General features: G+C 51.6%; 2 protein-coding genes across 2 annotated transcripts; one reads left to right on the top strand and one right to left on the bottom strand.

The window, feature by feature from the left end:
- Positions 1-1332: 1332 nt before the first annotated feature.
- LOC131205819 (transient-receptor-potential-like protein) lies at positions 1333-7108 on the bottom strand. Its single transcript, XM_058198079.1, has 8 exons — positions 6930-7108; positions 5515-5976; positions 5296-5438; positions 4611-5218; positions 3861-4527; positions 3431-3794; positions 3142-3364; positions 1333-3070 (listed from the first exon to the last, which is right to left on the bottom strand). Exons 2-8 carry the CDS (start codon positions 5941-5943, stop codon positions 1572-1574), a joined length of 3933 nt encoding a protein of 1310 aa, XP_058054062.1. The 5' UTR covers positions 5944-5976; positions 6930-7108; the 3' UTR covers positions 1333-1571.
- A 1564-nt stretch (positions 7109-8672) lies between these two features.
- LOC131215814 (probable serine/threonine-protein kinase DDB_G0277165) lies at positions 8673-20489 on the top strand. Its single transcript, XM_058210213.1, has 9 exons — positions 8673-9103; positions 11033-11256; positions 14193-14283; positions 15315-15518; positions 15604-15945; positions 16017-16169; positions 16240-16369; positions 16435-16633; positions 18359-20489. Exons 2-9 carry the CDS (start codon positions 11223-11225, stop codon positions 20311-20313), a joined length of 3108 nt encoding a protein of 1035 aa, XP_058066196.1. The 5' UTR covers positions 8673-9103; positions 11033-11222; the 3' UTR covers positions 20314-20489.
- The last annotated feature ends 334 nt before the right edge of the window (positions 20490-20823 follow it).

Below are 20823 nucleotides of genomic sequence, written 5' to 3'. Positions count from 1 at the left end.
GTGTACAGAGCTATCGATATATCTAAGCGCCGTTTCCTATATCTAGCCCACAGAAGAGCCCACGCACCGATCGTGATCGCGTCGAAGTAGATGTGCCAAACGAAGAATCAAAACAACAGTGCATACTAGGCTGCCGGAGCCTCAATAAGTAAAACACATTTTTATGGTTTCAAATACACCTTGTTATTTAGTATGGCCTTCCTAAACATCAATACACTTGTTCCTAGGAGGCTCCATTTTCTAAACTCCATCCCTGAAGTAAAAAGCTGTCTAAAATGCCCCCCCATTTAATTTGTAAAATAACCCCTTAATTAATGGTGAAGAGTCCAGGTACACTTTCAACATTCGTTCATAAATCTCCTTTGCTTTTAAACCTTCCAAACATAAAAATTCAATCGAAGGACGATAATTGATTTTTTCCAATGTAAAAAATACTGTGACACGATATAATGGCTTGTAAAAAAATTAAGTGACCGATTGAAATTAAACTTCACGAGCGTGTTCTGCATCCGAGGGGGTCCCTGAGGCTTCGTTGTAGGAGCGTTGTTAGGAGGTAGGAGGAGGAGGTAGGAGGTAGGAGGAGCCAGTTGTAGGAGCGTAGTGACTTTGACTTGCCCTTTAACGGTGGTGACAGTCAGCTTGCTAGCTTCTATAACTGTTCACCCAACAAGCGGGAACCTACCGTCGAAAATGAGTATGTCGGCACAACTTTTAAAAAAGGAACTTATTATCCATACAGTATAAAAAGGGCTTTATATGCAAAATCAGCATCGAACCATAATCTTGCTGATTAGTTATTCTTTTTGCTTATCAACTTTCCAATATCGTCACGGCATAAAAAGATACTCAGCCCGAGATAGATGCGTTGGCCACGGGTGTATTAATGGAAGTACCGGGAGTGTAGCGATTAGACAAGCGTTTTATCTATTATCTCTTTTCCTAACATACGCGTGTGTGTACATAAACAAGGAAAAAATCGTGGCATCGTTTGCTCTCTCGTGTGCGAAATGCGTTTTTGCTAAAACAGAGCAAGGACGAGCCCCTAAACAATTGTGTGATACCGCGAGTAAAGGATGACAAATTCTAAATATTTGACACCGGATTCAGTACCTCAAGACGTTACGAATCAAGGATAAAAGAGAGAATATAAACGAAACTGTCTAACGGATTAGCCGGTGACAGCTCCGATGAACAGGCCCTTTTCCCGATACACTTTTTCTGTTCACCAAACGGCAATTGCCGGCCCGGCACATGAGGCAAACAGTAAATGCAATAAACTATGAGGTTGTCTTGAGACGAAAAAAATGCGTTCTTTTCTTTCACTTTCTCTCGACGGACGACGGAACCTGGCTCTGGCTGAGGTCCTTGCAAAAGATGCATTCCTCTTTATTGGTAGTCGTTTACAAACAATACACATTACAGCAAATAAGTTCAATAGGAATCAGAATGCGGCCAATTGTGGGTCACCAAACACACACCTGCAGCTGCCCTTTCTCACAAACTGTCTCTCTCTCTCTCTCTGTTTTGGGTCGTTTTAGGATCGTCTCGATTCAATGGTTATCACACTGTGTCTACAACCAGCCGCTCTTGGGTTGCCGTTTAATCGTGGCCACGTCCTCTACCTTCCGGTACGGGCGCAGGCAGGTCGGAGAGGCAGCGCCAGTCGACGCATCCGAGCCGCTGCCAACGCTCAACGATTCCTTGCTGCCACCGGATTGGTCACCACGATCGGCCGGCGCCAGGTCCTGCTTGATGATGGGCACCAGTGGAGGAGACTTCGGTTTCGGTGGCGGCACCGGAGACGGTGGCCGCGGAGCAGCACTCTTCGGTTTGTGGGGAGGAAGCGGACTGGCCGGAGAGTTGCTGAGGCTGGGAATAGCAGTCGCTGCGGGCTGCTGCTGCTGCTGTGGCGGTATCAAATCTTCCTTTGACGGTGGCGGTGGAAGCATGCCCTGGCCAGGTTGCGGTTTGGCCGCCACCGGGCGTGCTACGGCAATATCATCGCCGGCGGCGGAAGCGCTCGGTGATGGAGCCTTCCGTTTGATCACTTTCGGCGGCGAGTTGACACCGGAAACGAGTGGCTGCGGATCGTCACTGTGGACAACGGTGGCCTCGGTCACCGGAGGCGGTGAAGAGGGCAGAGGTGGTGGAGCCGATTCACCACCATCCGCGTCCTCGTGGCTATCGTTCGAGCCGGACTTCTTCTTCACCAGCTGCGACTCGGTCCGGGTAATGTGGATCATCGGTGGGGGAGACTGGACGGGGCCGGGTGGTGTTGTAGGTTGCTTGCCCGGCGGAGGCGACATGATCGGCGGTGACTGACACTTGACCGACAGACTGGTCTTCTTCTCCGGATCCGGCGTACCCTCCGGTGACGGTGATTTGCTGCCGGCGATGGAGGCAAGCGGCGTGTGGCTTCCCTCCAAGTGAGTGGCCGGGGCCGGTGAACGGCATTTACCGATGGACACGGGGGGACCACCACCAAGGGGAGACTTGAGACCAGCGTCCCCAACTCCAGGCTTGGGCTTCGTAGGCTTTTGCGTCGAGCGCGGTGTTGGAGTTTTGCTGAGTGCCGCCTGAAGTTGTGCCGTCAGCATATTCAACGGTGTCGTCGCTCCGCTCTTGCGTCCATGCGCCGCCAGTGTGTTACCGGGTGAGGCTTCATCCTCGGCCAGCTGGCTCAGCAGATTCAACAGGGTGGTGGTTGTTTCGTCGGCATAGCTATCGACCTGTGGTGACATGCTGCGTGAATGAGGCAGCGGACTGCGCTCCACGAGACGGCGCGCTTCGTTCATCGCTTTCTGGAGCTGCTGCTGCTGCCGGAAGCTGTCCCGGTTGCGGCACCGCCCGATCTGAGTGTTCATCTCGACGCCGACTCCGGTCATAACCTGGCCCCACTTGGCCGAAGTCGTGTTGTTGGCAACCTTCTTCGCGACTCGCCGGAACCGTGCCAGGGGGTTGGCGTCCTCCTCCTCCTCTTCCTCGTCCTGCTCGGCCAGCTCGACCGGTGCCACCTGGAAGTCCTTCATGAGGCGGCGCTCCCAAACCTTCATCCGTTTCGCCAGCACCGCTACGTAGGACGAAAGAGAAGCCAGCAGAGGATTAAATACCAACAGGAGGTGATCGTATTTAGGATCGTACTTTTCTCCTTGCGATCGACGGCCGACACGTCCATGCCGTTCTTCTCGAAGATATCGAGCAGCTCGTAGCGCATGGCCGAGATCTCCGTCTTCACCTCGTTGATGTCATCCTCGGTAACGGCGTCCTGCTCCATGCGGCGGTGCATGGCCGACACGTAGCGCCAGACCAGAGCTCTCATCACGTTCGTGTACCTTTCGGCCCGCTCCTTGTCCTCCTTGCGACGCTGCGGAAGCGGAAGCGAGCATTAGAGAGCTTATGTTTGTGCGAGCACACACTCAGTCACACTTACGATGGTGGATTCGCGCTTCAGATCGCGCTTCTTCTTCTTGCCGAAGAGGCGCATCAGATGCTTCATGTTGGGGAAGATGTTGAACGGTGGCGGCAGGGTAGAGCTCTCCTCGAAGTAGCTCATCCAGAGGCGTGTCCGGGCAAACTTCCACTCCGTGTCCGAGTGTTCGTCGATCATGGCGTACGAGTTGGACATCATAGCGATGAGCAGGTTCAGTAGGACTATCACGTTGATCACGCTGTACGAGCCGAACATCAGCAGACCCCAGAAGCGCGTGTACGACTTGATGCCGGTCAGCTCGAACGTTTCCAGTCCCACCATACCGAAGCTGGCCCAGAACAGTGACTGTGACGACTCGAACAGGCTGCAAACGGGGTAAGTGACGTGTTAAAGACCGACCGATCGACATGCGCTGATCGCTGACGCTTACTTTCCAAACCGTCTCCACTTCATACAGGCATCGCCTTGATTGTCCCAGTCCGGCAGCCCGCCCTTCAGGCTGTAGCACTTGGACTTTTCCAGATCGGCAAAGTACCACAGCAGCTGGTTGAGACCGCAGGCGAACGCAAACAGGACGAGCGAGTAGATGAAGAAGAACTTCACGATGTCGATCACCATGCGACCGAGCGAAATCTGCAGTGGCCCCAGGTGGGGATTGATCGAGAACAGATGCACCAGCTTGAGGGCCGAAAAGATGTTGGCCGCGGCAAACAGCCCCTCGGCGATCAGCTGCGGATCGAAGTCGTCCCAGTGCTCGCGCGCGATGTACGCCGTGCTGGGATCTTTCGAAATCTGTGACGTCTGCTGGATGTACGCAACGATACGCAACAGCGCCACGCAGCAGTACAGGAAGTTGCGGGCAAAGTCGATAAAGTTCCACATGTTGCGCAGATAGCTGCGGATGCCCTCGATGTAGATCTCCTGCGTTTCCTCCCAGATGAACCCGATCACGTAGAACACGACGAGGCACTCGAGGTACGTTGGGCCGTTGCCTCGCTGGCGGGCCAACTCCTCCTGTAGCGCTCGTTTCATGCTCTCGGTACCAAACAGTAACACCACCTGCACTTCGGCTCGTTGCGATACCAAAATCAGCAGAACTGCGCGGAAGAACCGGAAGAGAGGAAACCCTTTAGTAGGCACCGATCACCGATTCTTACCCTCCTTACCCTGTGGTACTTACACAGGAAAAACAGATACGAAGAGGCGTGGATTAAGAACTTCATGAACGGTTTACGCATAAACTTGGACGTCTCGCAGTTTGGAGCAATCATGTACATCATACAATACATCGGAAACAGTACCGCCGTCCGGACGATGATGAAGATCTTTTCGGCGGCCGACTTGCGCCGGAAACCGGGGACGCCCTCGTACCACATGGCCGCCAGAAGCTGCTGAATGTTCGGGTGGGCCACAAACTTTTTCTGCTTGTAGTCGATCGCCAGCTCGAGCCGGGTTAGCTTCATATGATCACCGTCCATGTACGGGGGCGACTCGGGATCGTAGTTCAGGATGATGGCCAACTCTTGCGAGCTGCGCGATTGGTCCAGCAGCTCAACGGCAAAGTTCTGGCACTGGTGGCGCAGCTCGAGGTACTGCGATTTGCACTCCTGCTCGGCGAACGCCAGGTTGCGCAGCTCCCAGGACAGCTGGAAAGCCGTCAGCAGTGGATCCTGCGAGCTGAGCGCAATGAGGGAAGGGCTCGCTAACGCCCGGTACTCGTTAACGCGAGCCAACGAGTGGCGTAGCGAGTCTTCCGACGACCGACGGATACACTCATCACAACCGCACCTGCAGATCGCGCGAGAACAGGGAGTGGGGCATTGAAATTATGAAACCGGACACCCGATAGCGGTACGATCACCTACTTTACGTCGTGTGGCATCGGTAGAGTGGCTCCGCGATCGAGCAGAATCTTTAGGATCTCGTAGTTGTTCTTGTGAGCGGCGAGCATCAGCGGTGTAACGTCGGGCGTGAACATTGCCGTGTTAATGTCCACCCGTTGCCAGCTCTGTCAACGAAAGAACGTGCACCATTCGGTTGGTTCACTGGCGTACAGCGATCGCGATTCCCAACCCCGTACTTACGTAGGGTTCTCCTTCCTTGTGGATCAGTTCTTCGTGCTCGAGCAGCAGCTCGACCGCCTCGACGAACTCCGCGTTGATCGCCAGCAGTAGTGCGTCCTTGGTTTCGACGTTCATGACCACCAGCAGTTCAACCATCTCGAGGTTCTCATTCTCGATGGCCAGCGTCAGCGCACCTCGCCCCAGCGAATCAACACAGTTGACGTTCACATTGCGCTTCCGGTGGGCCCGCTGGAGGATTCGCTTGACGCTCGCCATGTCGCCCCGCTCGACCGCGAGGAGAAACTTTTTCTCCTCGAGCGACAGCGGCACGGGCAGATTGATGTTGGTGATCATGTTGAACGCGGCCGATCCAGCGCAGCTCGACGGTACCGGCGACGGTGACTCGATCTGCAGTCCGACCCCACCCGGGTCCTTCTTTTCGTTCCCCATTTCGGTTCCGGTCTCTAGCCAAGGGTTTTACTGCTAAGCACCAAAATCAAACGCCAACGTTACAAACCATCAAACGAACAAACACTAAAATGATCGATCACCACCGGGGGTTCAGAGCACATGCGTTAACTGCACTTGGCAGGGGCCCCCACAGGGCCAGTGATGATGAGTGGTCTTTTGGGCAACCGGCTATGGGCAACTGTTGAATGAAGCGCTAATGGAGAGGGCGAATTGAAAACAAGCGAAATCACGAAATGGTACGACGCGGCACGAAATGCACATGTGCGAAAGTTATTTACGATCGGTCGATGTTTTCGCCTTTGCTAGTTTAGTGGCCAAAATGATTTTGCTTCGAAATGATATCGATTCTCGTACGAAAACTAATGAGAGACTGATCAGAAACGATCATGACTAATAATTGAACAATGAGATTTCAACTTGTTTTGCGAAAATTAAAGATCGGTAATACTATTTCTGGTAATACTATTAGCTTTCTAAATGCTTATGTTGAATTTTATGTCTAGTTAACGATGAGTAGTTTATAAATAAATATTATTAACAGTCAATGTTTTAATTTATATGTTCTTGTTTCAACGTTTGTCCAACCAACAAACAACGTGAGTCAAACACAGACAAAAGATCTATACTAAGTGCGATCCTCATATCAACAACGATCATTTATTTTGAAGTAGCACGGCGTTATCGATTATCCGACCGAAGGGCGAAAATTTTAAAATAGTCTTTTGTATGGTTTTTCGTTTGAGTTTCTTGTAACCAGTGCCGACTTTAGTCAAAACGCAATTTCTTTTGATGTTTTTTTGCTTCCACTTCAAAGCACTTTTGGCTGAACGTCCCCCCTCGAAAGTCCGCTTTTCAGTTCGCACCACACCAGTCTACCACACGGCGCGTGTGGTTTTGTTTTCCCTAAGCTGTGAAAACACAAATTTCGGTTGCACGTTCAACTGAATGCACTAACTGCCACTAACCGAATCACGGTACTTCCTCGGCGATCGGTCGGTCACTACCGAGAGCACCAGAAATCTGGATGATGCCGTGCTTTGGGGCCGGGTGGTAGGAGGGAACCGTCGACCCGGAACGTGCGCCGTTGGCTGGACGCTGGACGGACGCAGGACACAACACAACCAAACTGCTCTGTGCTCGCCGTGTGACAGTCAGAAGCCATCAAAAACGTTGACCACCGTCGGCCAGCGTTTTATAGACTCTCGGCTGGATCGTCGCCCGCACCGCACCGTAATCCTGTTAGTGCCCCCCGGTCGGTAACGAGATGGTCGACGGCGGGCCACGTTGGGTCTTCCAGCTTTACTTCAATGTACGTACGTCTTTGTCACCATTTCTGCCACTCCACTTCTGGGGCTATTTTTGGCGGACGGGGCGCGGACTTGAAGAAATCACCTTCAAGACAAACGATCTTTAGCTCGACCATTTTCCACATCAGTCAGTATCGATTATTCTGACAATTTTGAAATACGAAGCCCATTTACGGTCTGCGTTGCACATTTATGTTACTTCATCCCCGTTGTTCCCGTTTTCGTTATATTTTATTTAAAGTTTAGGCCAAGGCCAAGTGTAGCAGAAAGCACGGCTGTAGGGTTTTATTGAAAAGTTTATTTTCATTAACTGTTCTTTCACAAAGATTCACAATGACAAAGAATTTACGTTAAATAATCAAATTTATTATATCACTTCGAGTATGGACTTCTTCGAATCTAATCTTCTCAAAAGCAAAACTATTCATCTTGAACGAAGAAAAAGAAATTTGTCAAGGAAAAATACTTTATTTCGATCATTTGTTAAGCCGGTTTTGCACCTTCTTAATGGTAGAAAACAAACAGCGTGACAGATAAGGGGTATCCATTATTTTTTATCGAATTAAGTACTGTCCGTTATTTCTTGTGGCCCCTTATACAATTTCCTAAATTATGAAACGAAGTGGCGACGGTTGGAAAGTTGATTGTGAAACGACACCTTCTAAGCCGGTCACTTACGCGCTAAGTGTGGCCCGTTCCGTTCAAGGGGACATTCTTTCTCCGTCAACGCGTAACCAGGCGCCTCCTTCGGCCAGATGGTGCCACGCTGGTGTTTTCGCCGGTGGCCAGATTGCACAGAATCGCCTAGAATCGTTCAGTGTGCCGCAACTAACTCGCCGCCAGCAAAGGAAACAGGTTGCAGGCAGCAGGCTGTGCACGGTGGCTGCCAGAAATAAAGAGCAATCCATTCTGCGGAGGAACGACACACCGGCTCAATCGATTGGCGACCGCAGAACATTCCTACGGCTTCCTACGGCGTTTCCGTTGCTTCTCGTTCCGTTCCGGTGCTACACGGCCACACACATCCGTGTGTCCTTCGGTTGATTCATTAGCGTGGCGTGGCGCGGGCCTTTGCTGTAGAGGTGTCCTCGCTGACCTCTTGCCACACAGTCTCTCGTGAGTACAGCGCGTGCAGGGGTATAAGTGTGGCGGTCCTCCTGAGAGACCACGACAGCTTCACGGTCAACCGTCGGTGGGATCTCACGGCCCCACTCACACCATGGCGGAGCTCGGCCGATCGGCCGCTGGCGCATGGCCGTTCAGGGCGCAACTCAACCCACTGCCAACTATGCTGCGATGGTTTGGGCGGCGCGCGCGTTTTCCGCGTTTTCGAACCTCCGCCTAGTGGTCGGACCGGATCAGTGAGTGATTCTCAGTGCTGCTCTCGGTGCGATACGACGTGCGATCGGAGTGATCGAGATCGGAGCAGGCAAGAAAATAGGACGGCCAGCGTTTCGGTGGAAAACAGCCGGGCAGGAGTGCTAAGGAGTTTTTCCGCCCGAAACGAGTTAGGCTGCCGTTCGGAGTTCTAATCGGATAGAGTGTCGCAGCAGAGCCCAAGCAAATAAGGAAGACGAAACTGGTGTGTCCTTTTGTCTTGCCGTGCGCATTCCACTTACTGTCGAGCTAGGTGCAGACGCAACGGCGCAAAGAGAACGGCAAAGTGGCCAGAAAGTAGAAAAACAAGTGCCCGGTGCAATCGGATCCCTCGTGCGTCGGTCTGTGTGCGATTCTAGTGAACCGAGCGTGATATTTGCAACACACGCGAAATACCACCAAAGTGACAACCTGTTTTCGTTCAACTGCAGCCGCCAGCATTAGCCGCCATTGAGGTGAATTTAATACTAAACACGATGTAAAAATGGTCAGAAAAAGGAACTGATTTCGGTCGAAGAAACTGGCTCCCATTGTTCGCAACCGAATGAGGAAAAAAGACAAAAGGACAAACTGTCAAAACGACACCGTTCGCACCGTCGCGATGGCGACCCGATGGCGACTACGTTTACTGAGCTGAGAATGCATTTTTTATTCGTTCCAATTCGGTTTTTGTGCCTGTCCCGTACCGTGGTTCCCGTGACCGAAACGCAAAAAACGTCCACTTTTATGGCAACCGGGTCAGTGTTGTGGAATGCGCAAAAACCTCATTCCGTCCGTCCGGCAGATGGCGCTGACTGGCCGGGATGTGCTCGGTTTCCGGCGCCAGCGACAGGGACTAGGGAAGCGGATTGCCGAATGGAAATTAATCGCCGTGGCGGGATCGGTGTGCACTAACCTTGAGAAAAAGGGCCGCCCGCCTGTTTATTTCTGGCCCTTCCGAGTGGGCCGGAGACGGCGCGCCAACCGGAGTGACACGAATGATGCGAGCGGCCGAACCTGAACCCGTCTCTTTCGTTCACACGGGCGCGCCGTCTCTTCTCTAAATAACGGGGGAATTTTGTTTGCCCTCGGGACTGTCTGGCGGTTGATCGATTTCATGTGAAGTCTTTCACGGAGCCCCGTCGACGTCGTCGGAAGGTGTGCGTTACGTCACCCAACAAAACGCACACGATCGAAGACGATCGCTGACGTTTCAGAATGGGCCACGCTGCTGCTGCTGCTCAATCGTTGACTTCGTTGGCAATTTCCAAAAATAATCATCTCCAACACACAGGCTCGAGTGGCCCGGCAAAGGGGCCGTGCCTGGTGGGGGCAAAATATGCGGAGTTGTTTTTTGCCGGGGGGCTGTTTGCGTGTTTTGTTGGCCTTCTGACGCTCAAAACAGGTTCCGTCCGCCTCGCATCTGTCTCAATATCGATCCGCGTGTCCGCGCAAAAATGGCGTACGCGAATCCGGTGGAATCCATGCGGGAACCATTCGCCCTTTTTGCCGGCCTTATTTGGACCCGTTTTGGGCGGCTCATTCCTTTATTGTGACCACACTTCCGAGCTATAAAACGAACAGTAACGATCGGGGTATCATAAAATTCCGCTCCCCAAAAATACAACAGGCAGGGCCCACGCTTCCGGTCCACAAAAAAGGAAACGCCAGCCACAAATCACCGGCCCCCGGCGGGCCTGCCAAAAACCTGTTTCGAAAGGTGAATGAATCGTGCGTTCGTAGCTACTTGCCACATTGCCCCCAGCCGGAAGTGGGAAGTAACACGCCCCACAGTGGACCGTGCACCGCCCTGACCCTAACCTTCTCTGCTGCCGCGCACTGTCCCCGATTCGGCTCGATCCGCGGCTTGACGGTCATGGTTATGACCGCCGTTGGCACGTCGCCGCCGCCGCCACCGCCATCGGAACGTCGTGCAAATTTTCGATTCGATCGTGTCACGCACGATCGATCGATCGGTGGCTACGAAAGGGAAAGCTAGAGGCTTTGGGCCACGCAAAGAATGTGAACTCATTGAAGCATTATCGATCGATCGGTACGGTCGGCCACGCAGGACAGCGGAAACGGACGGCTCTTGGCGAGGAAAGCGACGGTTAGAAGTGAAAGGAAACGGTTGTTGGCGCTTGGCACAGGCTTGGTTAGTTTTGTTAGGGCTGCGTGCCCCGGTGCAATGTCAAGTGCAGCAATTACACGCTGATTAACTTTCCCATTGAACTCTACTTGCTGAATGCTGAAAGTGAAAGGAACTGAATCAAAGATAAGCATTTGGTCCGACATCGTCTTAGCTTTTAAGTATTTTATTTTTTTTATATTCAATGGAAAGGAAATAATTTTCTAAACGATGTTTCTATTTCTTTGCCTCACAAACAACCACCGGAATCCAACAGGTGACGCATAAGACGGTGCAGCTAGGAGAAGCAACAAACCGTGGGAGCTTAACGAAGCACTAATCCCGCCGAACGACCGCGTTGAAGAAGGCGAGACTAGAAGAAGTGAACATTCGTTCCAACAACCTTGAGTTTCGCACAGCCCAACCGGTGACAGCAAACCGTCAACTAGCGGACGATACAAACCAACATGATTCACGTGGACGAAACGGACCCGATGGGAGGTAAGTGGATGGCTTTCGCTGGCAGAATGCGGTCATTAATTTTGGGGTGCTTGAGAAACGTCAAACCGAACGAAATCTAAATCAAACGAATGTTAAATTGATCTTCATTGGCGGGTGCGAGCGAATTAATTTAAACGATGATCGTCAGCTACCAGGCGCCTCCATTGACGTGGTGGAACAATATGTTCAATAAACCCAGCGTCTTAAACCGATTTGTTGCTCATATTTAACCCCCCCAGTCTGTCGGTACTTGAACTTGAGCTGCGAAATGTACACTCTTGCCAACTTTGTGTGCTGCCCTTTTTTTAATTTTCGGTCATTTTTTCGGTTTATTTCTGTTTCACGCCGATCGTCACACGCCACGCGTCGGCCATGCTTTGTGGCTGAATGTGGCGGTTTGGGGCTGTGGGTAAACACAATTTATTTTGAACAATTTGCTACCTTTTTTATACCGTGAACCGTGCACGAGCGACGTTCCGTTCGACAGGATCCGTGGGAGTACCGCGCACATTAATAGCCGTAACCGTTTGCTGCACATCGTGGCCGACCATATTGCGGCCGTGCTTCGTTTCGTGCGACGAAAACCGTGCTTTCAGCACATTAATTTCGGTACATTCCTGCGCTCTTTGTTTGGCGGAGGGCACGTGTCACGGGAGTTACGGTTCCAAACGGAGAATGGGACCGATGATGGAGATTGAGCTGCGGCGTGAACCGAAGGTTTAAGTTTGCGAGACAGTAAAGTAAATTGTAATGCGCGGTCGTAATGTACAGCTAGAAATGGATTGGGTTTTGAAAAAAGGATTAAAAAACCGTAATTTTAGTTAGATTATCGCTTGGCACTAATGCGTGGTGTGATTGAACGAAGGTAATAAACCAGGCAAACAGCAAACAGCACAGTTTGGGTTGGCCGACAGTTTGGCGATAATTTTTCATACGCTTCGTAAACCAGTGGCCGCGCCATGCCGCGTCAACCAAACAAACGCCATTCCGTTTCCGCCACCGTGCGCTGCCACGTCATCGACGCAACCGTCGACGTGTTTTGCGCATTAGTTAAACGACGTGCGTGCGCGTATTGCGTAGCCTTTTTGGCCGGATTGGTCTAACTAACCAAACTAAACCGAAACGGATATCGGAAGTATCGGTTCGAATCGGTTCCTCAATCAATGATATGTTGTTGTCGGGGCCAGAGCTGGTTCGCTTCTTTGGCACTCTCGGCTTTTTTTTTGTTTAAACTCCGCTCCGGATTAGGGAGAAACAATCCAACCCCCCTCTGGGGGCGATGAGTGATGAACGGGAAGCCAAACACGGCCGTCGTGTAGTTCCACACCGAAAAATTCCGCTCGCGAGATTAATGGCAGAACACGGTCCCACGAAACAAACGAATCGGAGGAGCGAGAAAACCAGACGCGATCGCTGCAGGACGCGCGGCTTCGCTGTATGAATGAATCGGATCGGAAACAAACAACGAAGCGAACCGGAGAGGTTTCCGGAACCTGGCCATGGTCAAGCCGTGGTGCATTGGAGTTGTTTATTTTCTAGCGCAGGGTTAGACGCGTCGGCCGCGTAGGGATAGGTTCGTTGCCCAGCGGCCCATTCAAAGGTTGATTCGGCCCATTTCGCTCCGATTGCCATTTCCCGAAATAACGTCACCCAATGTGACTGCACTTTGGGCAGCTAAATCATTGACAAATGATTTCAGTTTTGCGGCTAATAAACTTCGCCTTCGAGGGGTTAGTAACTGGCGCGGATGTCCTAATGTTTGTCAAGGCCATGCTCGGATGCAGTTACTTTGCGGCGGAAAGACTTCCCATTCGTGACTGACCGTGGTTTAATTATAATCACCATATTGTGCATCATCCCGCCGACCGCCACCGGAAAGTTCAGTGTCTTCCTGTGTTGAGCCCCTAATTGAGCGTTCTAATTTGGTGCACCGTTTCGTAACCCGCGCCAGATTGATTGAGCAATTTTTCTCGGCCACTCGCTGTCATATCTTCATCCAACCCGTTTTTTTTCCACGGCCCCGCGATTTATCGATGCGTGCAAATTATGATTCATTTCGCTCATTTTCATCACCGCCGGATGTTTACCATTTGCCAAATTCCTTTCGGCTGGTCAGCGACAATGATTGGGAACGAGCGATTAAATTGGCACATTTTTCTGTGCGGCGTTTCGAGCGTGCCAAATAAATTCCCGCTCTCCATTTACGGTTGTCCGAGGCGTAGCTCATTTGTTGCCGATCCGGTGCGCTCCTCTTCCGCGTCCTCCCCTCGTTGCGCGTCTGGTGGAAGCAATCTTTGAGCAGTTCGGGCGCTGATCCTGTGCCAAGAATTATTTCCTCAATCTCGGTTTCGGGTGCCAATGCGGACGAGGAAGAAACGGTGCCGGACGGGCGGCGACTTAATTTGCGAATCCGAGTGCCACCTTTCGGTCGTTGCTTCGTCAAAGTTGCCTCGCGCCCAAAGTGATCTAAACGTTCTAAGGACCCATTTTCAAGCACACGACAGTGTAAACACTTTAGTAGCGTTCTATTTATTGGTGATTTGCCGACATCAACAATTCGTGCGATCGTTTGAGTTTGTGTGCGGATAAAGATAAGGATGAAAGCTACTGCAACTGGGAACAATCTGGTGCTGGTGCCAATTAACGAACGACGCCAAACTGTCGGCTCGTGGGATCGGAAACGATTTCGAGCGAACTTCGGACGCAGTTCAAGTGCACTGTCGACTGTATTACACAGAACAGGGAAAGAAATGCTCGATCGATTTTGACGGTCAAGCAACGGTCAAACAAGGGACAGCAGACAAAGTAACGAAATCGATGATTTATTATCGTACCACGATCGAATGCATAATTTAGTAATATTGAGCATTAAAATAGAGATTCTTATAAATATTTTTGGAAAGCTTTCTATTTGTAATCATATTTTGCACTTCCAGATGTGCCACCGGCGTTTCCGTACCGGGAGGTGGAAATTCAGCGAGGCCTGGACCCCAAACAGTTGTACGAACTGAGCAGCGAGCTCGGCAGGTCAGTCAAAGCATGCAGTACCGCCATGCAGCGGGTTTCAGGCAGGAAAGCCTGGTGACAGACGGACGAGACATTGGACGGGCTCCTAAAATTAGAACGGTGTTCGGTTCGGTTCGGTCCCCAAACCGAGAGTCCATCTTTCAGCAGCAGCAGCGTCTCTAAGTGCGGCCAAACCGAAACGAGAACCGAATTCCTATCCAGGGAGGGAGGACAGGAGACATAGGGGTCGGCCATCGGCCACTACCGAAATGAGAATGAAAAAAAAGAAGGCTGGCAGGGGATAGAGAGAAGGTGAAAGCGAAGTTGTTGTTCCATCGGCAACACCTGTTCGTCTCGTGGGCCGGTTTTGGTGTCCACTTAATCTGTCAGCTTTATCGAGCAGTTTCACCGTTTCAGTGTGTCGCCACCCCTCGGGCGGGTCCACCATCTGAATCGCTTGTCACGTGGTGATACATTACACCAGCCATTCCCTTACGGACCATGCGGTCAGTACCGCGCCGAAGGGCTTAGCGATATGATTCACGGGCTGCACGTGTTTCAAAATTGCATTAGCTCCGGACAAAATTGGCCCAGCCGAACTGAGCGGGTTAGTAAACAGCCAGCAGAGTGGTGGCCAAATAATGTCAAAGGACGAAATTTATTAATGACCGATCGGCCGTGATTAATATCAAACTTTTGACGATCACACGTATTGACACGCCTGAAACGGATACACGGCAACCCGACGGTCCGACGGTTCGTTCTGGTATCTTTGGGCGTTCAAATTAATTAAGCCATTCGAAACGCACTGCACTAGCCGTGATCGCCAGTGGCCGTCGCCTAGGGAAAGTGAAACTGATGTGGATGACTAGGCGCCTCCATCGACCGCATTGCGGTTTATGTCTGGAGTCTGTGCGGGACGATTATCATACTTTTGCGGTCTATTCGCTCTCAAAGGGGTCGCTGGCCGCCATGGAAATGTTTTGCGGTTTTCCGAACTGATTCGGTATTGCTTTTTCTCGCTCTCTCTCTCTGTCTCTCTGTCTCTCTAGAGGGAAGTTTGGTGTGGTGTACAAGTGCAAGGAGAAGTCGACCGGCGTCCGGTTGGCGGCCAAATTCATCCAGACCGTGAAGAAGGGCGACCGGCGCAACATCGAGCGGGAGGTTCACATGATGAACGTTCTGCACCACGCAAAGATCGCGCAGCTGTACGCGGCGTACGAGTTCGATCGAACGTTTTGCGTCATGATGGAGCTGTAAGTGGTTCGGTTGGTTGGCGCTTAGGTTGCTCGCGCAATAAATTAACTACTTTAACATCGCTCCTCCCCCGCCTCGGCATAGTGTGGAAGGTGGTGAGCTGTTCGATCGGGTGCTGGACGAGAAGTTTATTCTGACCGAGCGCGCCTGCTCGATCTTCATGCGCCAGATCTGCGATGCCGTGGCGTACATTCACGGCAACAACATCATCCATCTGGACATGAAGCCGGAGAACATCCTGTGCCTGACGGAGGCCGGCAATCGGATTAAGATCATCGACTTTGGGCTTGCCCGCGAGTACGACCCGGACAACAAGCTGCAGGTCCTGTTCGGAACGCCCGAGTTCGTTGCCCCGGAAGTGGTCAACTTCGAGGCGATTTCGTTCGCGACCGACATGTGGAGCGTCGGGGTGATCGCGTATGTGCTGTAAGTGCGCTCCGGGGGAGGGTTTCCGGTCTGGTGGGTCGTTCTTTTTATCGGGAGCATCATTTTCGTAGCGTTTCCGGTCTGTCGCCGTTCGCCGGTGAGGATGATATACAGACGATGGGCAACATCACGATCGGGCGGTACGATTTTCTCGACGAAGCGTTCGATAACGTGTCGGAAGAAGCGATCGACTTCATCAACCGGTGTTTAGTGAAGGAACAGAAGTGAGTAAAGCTGGAGAAATTCAGCAAAATAGTTGTTGGGCGATCGAATACTTACTTCGTTCGTTTGTAGAGAGCGTCTGTCGGCTGAGGACGCCCTGAAGCACAAGTGGGTCAAACGGAAGCCACAGTATACGCCAACGAACCGGCGGCCATCGATCACCACCTTCAAACCGATCCTGCTCGAGAGCAACAACAATAACGTCACGGTACGAAACACTTTCAAACATGATCTCGTTCGCCAAGTACAATAGCTGTCCCCCTTCAGACCAATGAAATCGATAAGGACAACCTGAAGGAGCTGGTCGGCAAGTGGAACGAGACGCCCAACAACCGGTACACGTTCGAGCAGGACACGGAAAACATAATCTCGCCGGCCGGCGACTCGGTGCAACTCCGGCGACCCACGCTACCGGAACTGTCCGGTCTGCCCACTTCCGGTAGCCGCCGTGGTAGCATAGCGCGGGGTAAGTGAGCGTCCGCCGTGACACTGAGTGTGACGTTTCCTTGGTTCTCTAGCTTCAGTTCATTTTGGCGGCACCATTCCGCACGTGAAGCCTCATCAGCCTCCATTAGCTCCATCTTCATCATCTTCATCATCGACGTCGACCAAAAACTGTGAAAAAGAAAATCAATGATTAAGTTAACACGCATTGGCAGAGCTAAAGACGACCAACTAACTCCCAGCCATTAATCATGGTGCCGTTGTGAGAAAAAGCTGCAAAGGACGAGCTTGACCACCGTTCGCATCAATCAGTCGATGTAGATATCATCATTTTCCCTTTCAATCTGTAGCATGTACCTATTGCTACACACTGTACATTATTCCTAGCACCCGAAAGACTAACGTTAACTTGTCTTTCTCCTTCTCTCTTTCTCTGGGCGATCATTTCTTGCTCCTTTCGCCAACGGTATCGGCTGGCTGGCTGTATATAAAATCGAAACCCCCCATAAAACCGCCGCTTCTGATCAAATTAACAAATCGGACGACGCCCGTTGGGTGTCTCTTCCTTTTTGCGCCTATCGGTTTCGCTGCTTAACCCTTGCCAAATTTCACAGATCGCGACAGTAAACTGAGCATACTGTTTCCCCTTTAATGGGCGCGACATTAGCGTTTCGTAATTTTCCGTTAAGACCCTCGGTTAAGCGAAAATAGAAACTTAATTTAATGCACCCGTGACCCCCCCGCGGGTGGTGGTTGGGAAGCGTCCTTTAAATCAGCTTCAAGCCGCACCATCCCGCTAAAACGACACCACTCCAACCACTTCAGCCGAATTCCCAGAGTGCAGCCCGAGAGTTCGCCGAGTTAACGACCAACGCCTCATAACGATGACGATCACACAACTGACGGCCCTTCGACGAAGACCTTCCGACGACCATGAGAAAATGTAATGATTATGTGTTTTTAAGTAGCGGCTCGTGTGGCCAAACTGACTCTCTCTCTCTTGTGGCCGGTGTGGGGCTGTGGCGTTACGTTTTTCTGTGACTAACCCGCGTTTTTAGCAATGTGTGCATCGTTTCTGTGCAGCACAAACAATGTGTTACGAATGGAAGCACCCTGCAGCACCCTGCAGCACCCTGTGTGAACCTTCCATTGTTTGAGCCCCTTCTATTGAGCACTTCAGCTCTTATTTAACATCCTCTAGGCAAAGACAGTTTTGGAAAGATTTCATTTCGAAAGCAACCATTCTGTATCCATTTTGCATTACACTGCTCCACAACCTGCCCAATGACCAGTAACATCCTTCAGCCGAAAGCTCGTTTTCGTGGCTTCATTAACATGTTTTGCTTCCTCTTTGCTTTTTTCCCCGTTCTTATTATCCTTCCGCTTTAATACTAATACATTGCGACCGATTATGCCGACTGACGGGTACCGGATGTTGCTGATGATGATGATGGGTGCTAATGGATGCGTACAACTCGAATACAGCTTACCGTAAGCGCACCGATCTACCGACTGCTTCGTACATAGTGTTGAGCGAGCCTCAAAACTAACGCGCCTCGAATCCACCGTAAAAAGTAGGACCGATTTGGCGTAGGTTTCGAGTTTTAGTTAGTATTCGTTTGCGAGGTTACGTTTGCTGTTGCTGCCGCTTTGTAGAGAGCGCTTTAGAGGCCACGCGACTAATTAACCGTTCGCTTGGTTTGTTTTTCGCTTCTTTCCCATTCGAATGCCGTTTCGGCGGTTGTAGACTCATCCGTTGAAGAAGTGGAAACCATCGACAACAGGAGCGACACACCGAACGGGAACAGCAGCCTCGATAGCCTCATTAGCTACCACAATGATCACCATGACGAGGGCGAGGATCGAACTCAACGTTTGATCTGTAACGGAAATGTTGTGCCCATCGTTGAAGCTTCGGAACAGCAGCGAGTGGAGTCGGTGCAGGAACTCTCGGAAGGTTATGCATCGTTGGAAACGGAGGAACAACAGCCTAAGCCTAACGACACTACTAACACCGATCCGGAAGCGGCCGCTGATCGTGTTGATGAAATTATAGCAGCAACTGACCACAGCCCACAGCGCGTAACACCTAACGCTAGTAACGCTGCACTTGAAGACTGCGAGACCGATCGCGCAGCTGTAGATAGTGATCGCTGTAGTATTAATGGTAGTGGCAGCATCAGCAGCTATAGTGATAGTATTGGCAGTATTAGTAGCTTTAGTAAACTGACAAACTGTAGAGCAGCTGCATGCGAGGCTTTTACTAAGCTGGCTCCGGACGCTCGCCCCGAACCGTCGGGCATCGTTCCGTCCGGACACGTCCCCTTCGATACCACGAACACTTCCTCTGACACTGACACTGATGTACGATCGGCGTACGGTTTGTGCCTCTCTACAGATCGGTCCCCCCTTACAGACAAACAAGCCGACACGTCGGAAGCCCCCTCGGACACGGGGCCACCAACCGTGGGCGAGTTAGGCGACCGCTCGACAGACCTGAACGAAGCCCCACGGGCCAAGGTACGTGACGATTTGCGTAAGCTTTCCGATTTACTAAAACTCTCCCTCACGAACGTCGCGAAGGAGTTGGAAGGTTCCGTGACGGGCGACCCGTTCGAAGCCGAAAGCAGCACGGCTCCACTGTCGCCAACGGTCAGTAGCTGCAGCAGCAGCACGGCGCAGGAGCTGGACAGTGATCTGGAGAACCTCAAGACGAAGGTCCACACGATCCGCACCTCGCGGGCCCAGAATAAACTGAACGAGTTGGCCCAACGGCCGGACTTTCTGGCCAACGACCCATTCAAACTGCCCACGTTCCGCTTCCTGCCGAAATCGATCAGCCTCTGCAACGAGGACTCGGTGTTCAAGGAGAACTACACCAAGTTCTGTGATCGGAATGCATCCCGTGAATCGAGCGTGGTGGCCGCTACGGAGGAGGTTAAGTCCACCACCGTCGACAAGGTTCGCAAGAAGTCTTCCACCAGTTCGGGGATGAAGAAGAAAAAAGACTCCGGCGAGGGCGCTAAAACAACGACCACCACAACGACGACGACGACGACTTTCGCGAGTGGTGGCGAAGGAAAAATGTGTCCCTCGACCACGGTCCGGAAGACGATCGTGAAGCAGCAGAAGGTGATAGTGGACGAGCAGGAGTCGAAACCGGAGCCGGACACGCCGACCATCGGTCGCCGGAAACCTCCGCTAGGGCAGATGAAGAGTATCGAAGCGTCACAGGCGATCGGGAACTCGATGTCGATTAGTACCGCTTCCGTGAAGCGCACCAAGTTCCGGGTAAACCAGATGAGCAGCCGCGACGTGCCGGTGGCCATAAATCCCGTGGCCCAGCGATACCTAGAACGAAGCTGTGGCACCATGAAGGCCGGCGGTAAGCCATTGTTGGACGATACGAACCTGGCGCTTGGGAAAGTGTTGCATCCGGTGAACGGTGGTGGCCCAGCGGTCGGGAACAGGGTGAATCGTGACACTACCGAAACCGGCACGTTTGATGATTCGGTGACGGTAAATAATCTGCGAAATAGTGCACTGAAGTTGCGCAGCCTATCGGTCGACTGGGACGTGGTCGATGCCGTCGAGAATCGGTCGATGAAGACGATCAATAGCTTCCTGAAACGACACGCCGTAGCCAGCTCGGCCGTACGGCAGATACAGGCCCAACTCGAGGCCACCGTTACACACAAATGACGCGCACCGTAAAACTATCCGCGGGGACACATTCTAGAATTAGAACCGTTTCAGAACTGACCGAGCGCTTCGGTCCGGTCCGTAGGGAAGGTGTATATACATTTCAGCACTCCCCTTCTACTATTTATATACGCCATGTGTATTTAATTGTAGAATTTAGTCTTAGGAGAAGTGGTATGCGAGTGAGTAACCGAAAAGCACCGTAATGGTAGAAGAATAGTTTGAAATAGTTTCAAAGGCTACCAAGGGGAATGAGTTTTGTACGTTACGTACCGCACAGCCCAACGGCAGGCTTTACGAAAAACGGCCCAGCGAGGCAGTGCCTGGGCACAGAAAGTAGAGTAATCTGAAATTATTAAGCAATAAAGAAAGGAATTAAAAATTACATTTGTGGATTTGAGATGTTTGTTTCGCTCGTGAAATATTTCACCCTTTCTCCCAAAAATCTTGCATTTCCAAAACGAAGAAAAAACAAAGAACTAGAAGAAGGAACGTATCTGCGTAGGGTTG

The sequence above is a fragment of the Anopheles bellator genome, chromosome 1, assembly GCF_943735745.2.
Source record: "Anopheles bellator chromosome 1, idAnoBellAS_SP24_06.2, whole genome shotgun sequence".
NCBI lineage: Eukaryota > Metazoa > Arthropoda > Insecta > Diptera > Culicidae > Anopheles > Anopheles bellator.
The sequence above is the reverse complement of the archived record's forward strand: the minus strand, read 5'-3'. Positions and strand labels throughout refer to the sequence as shown.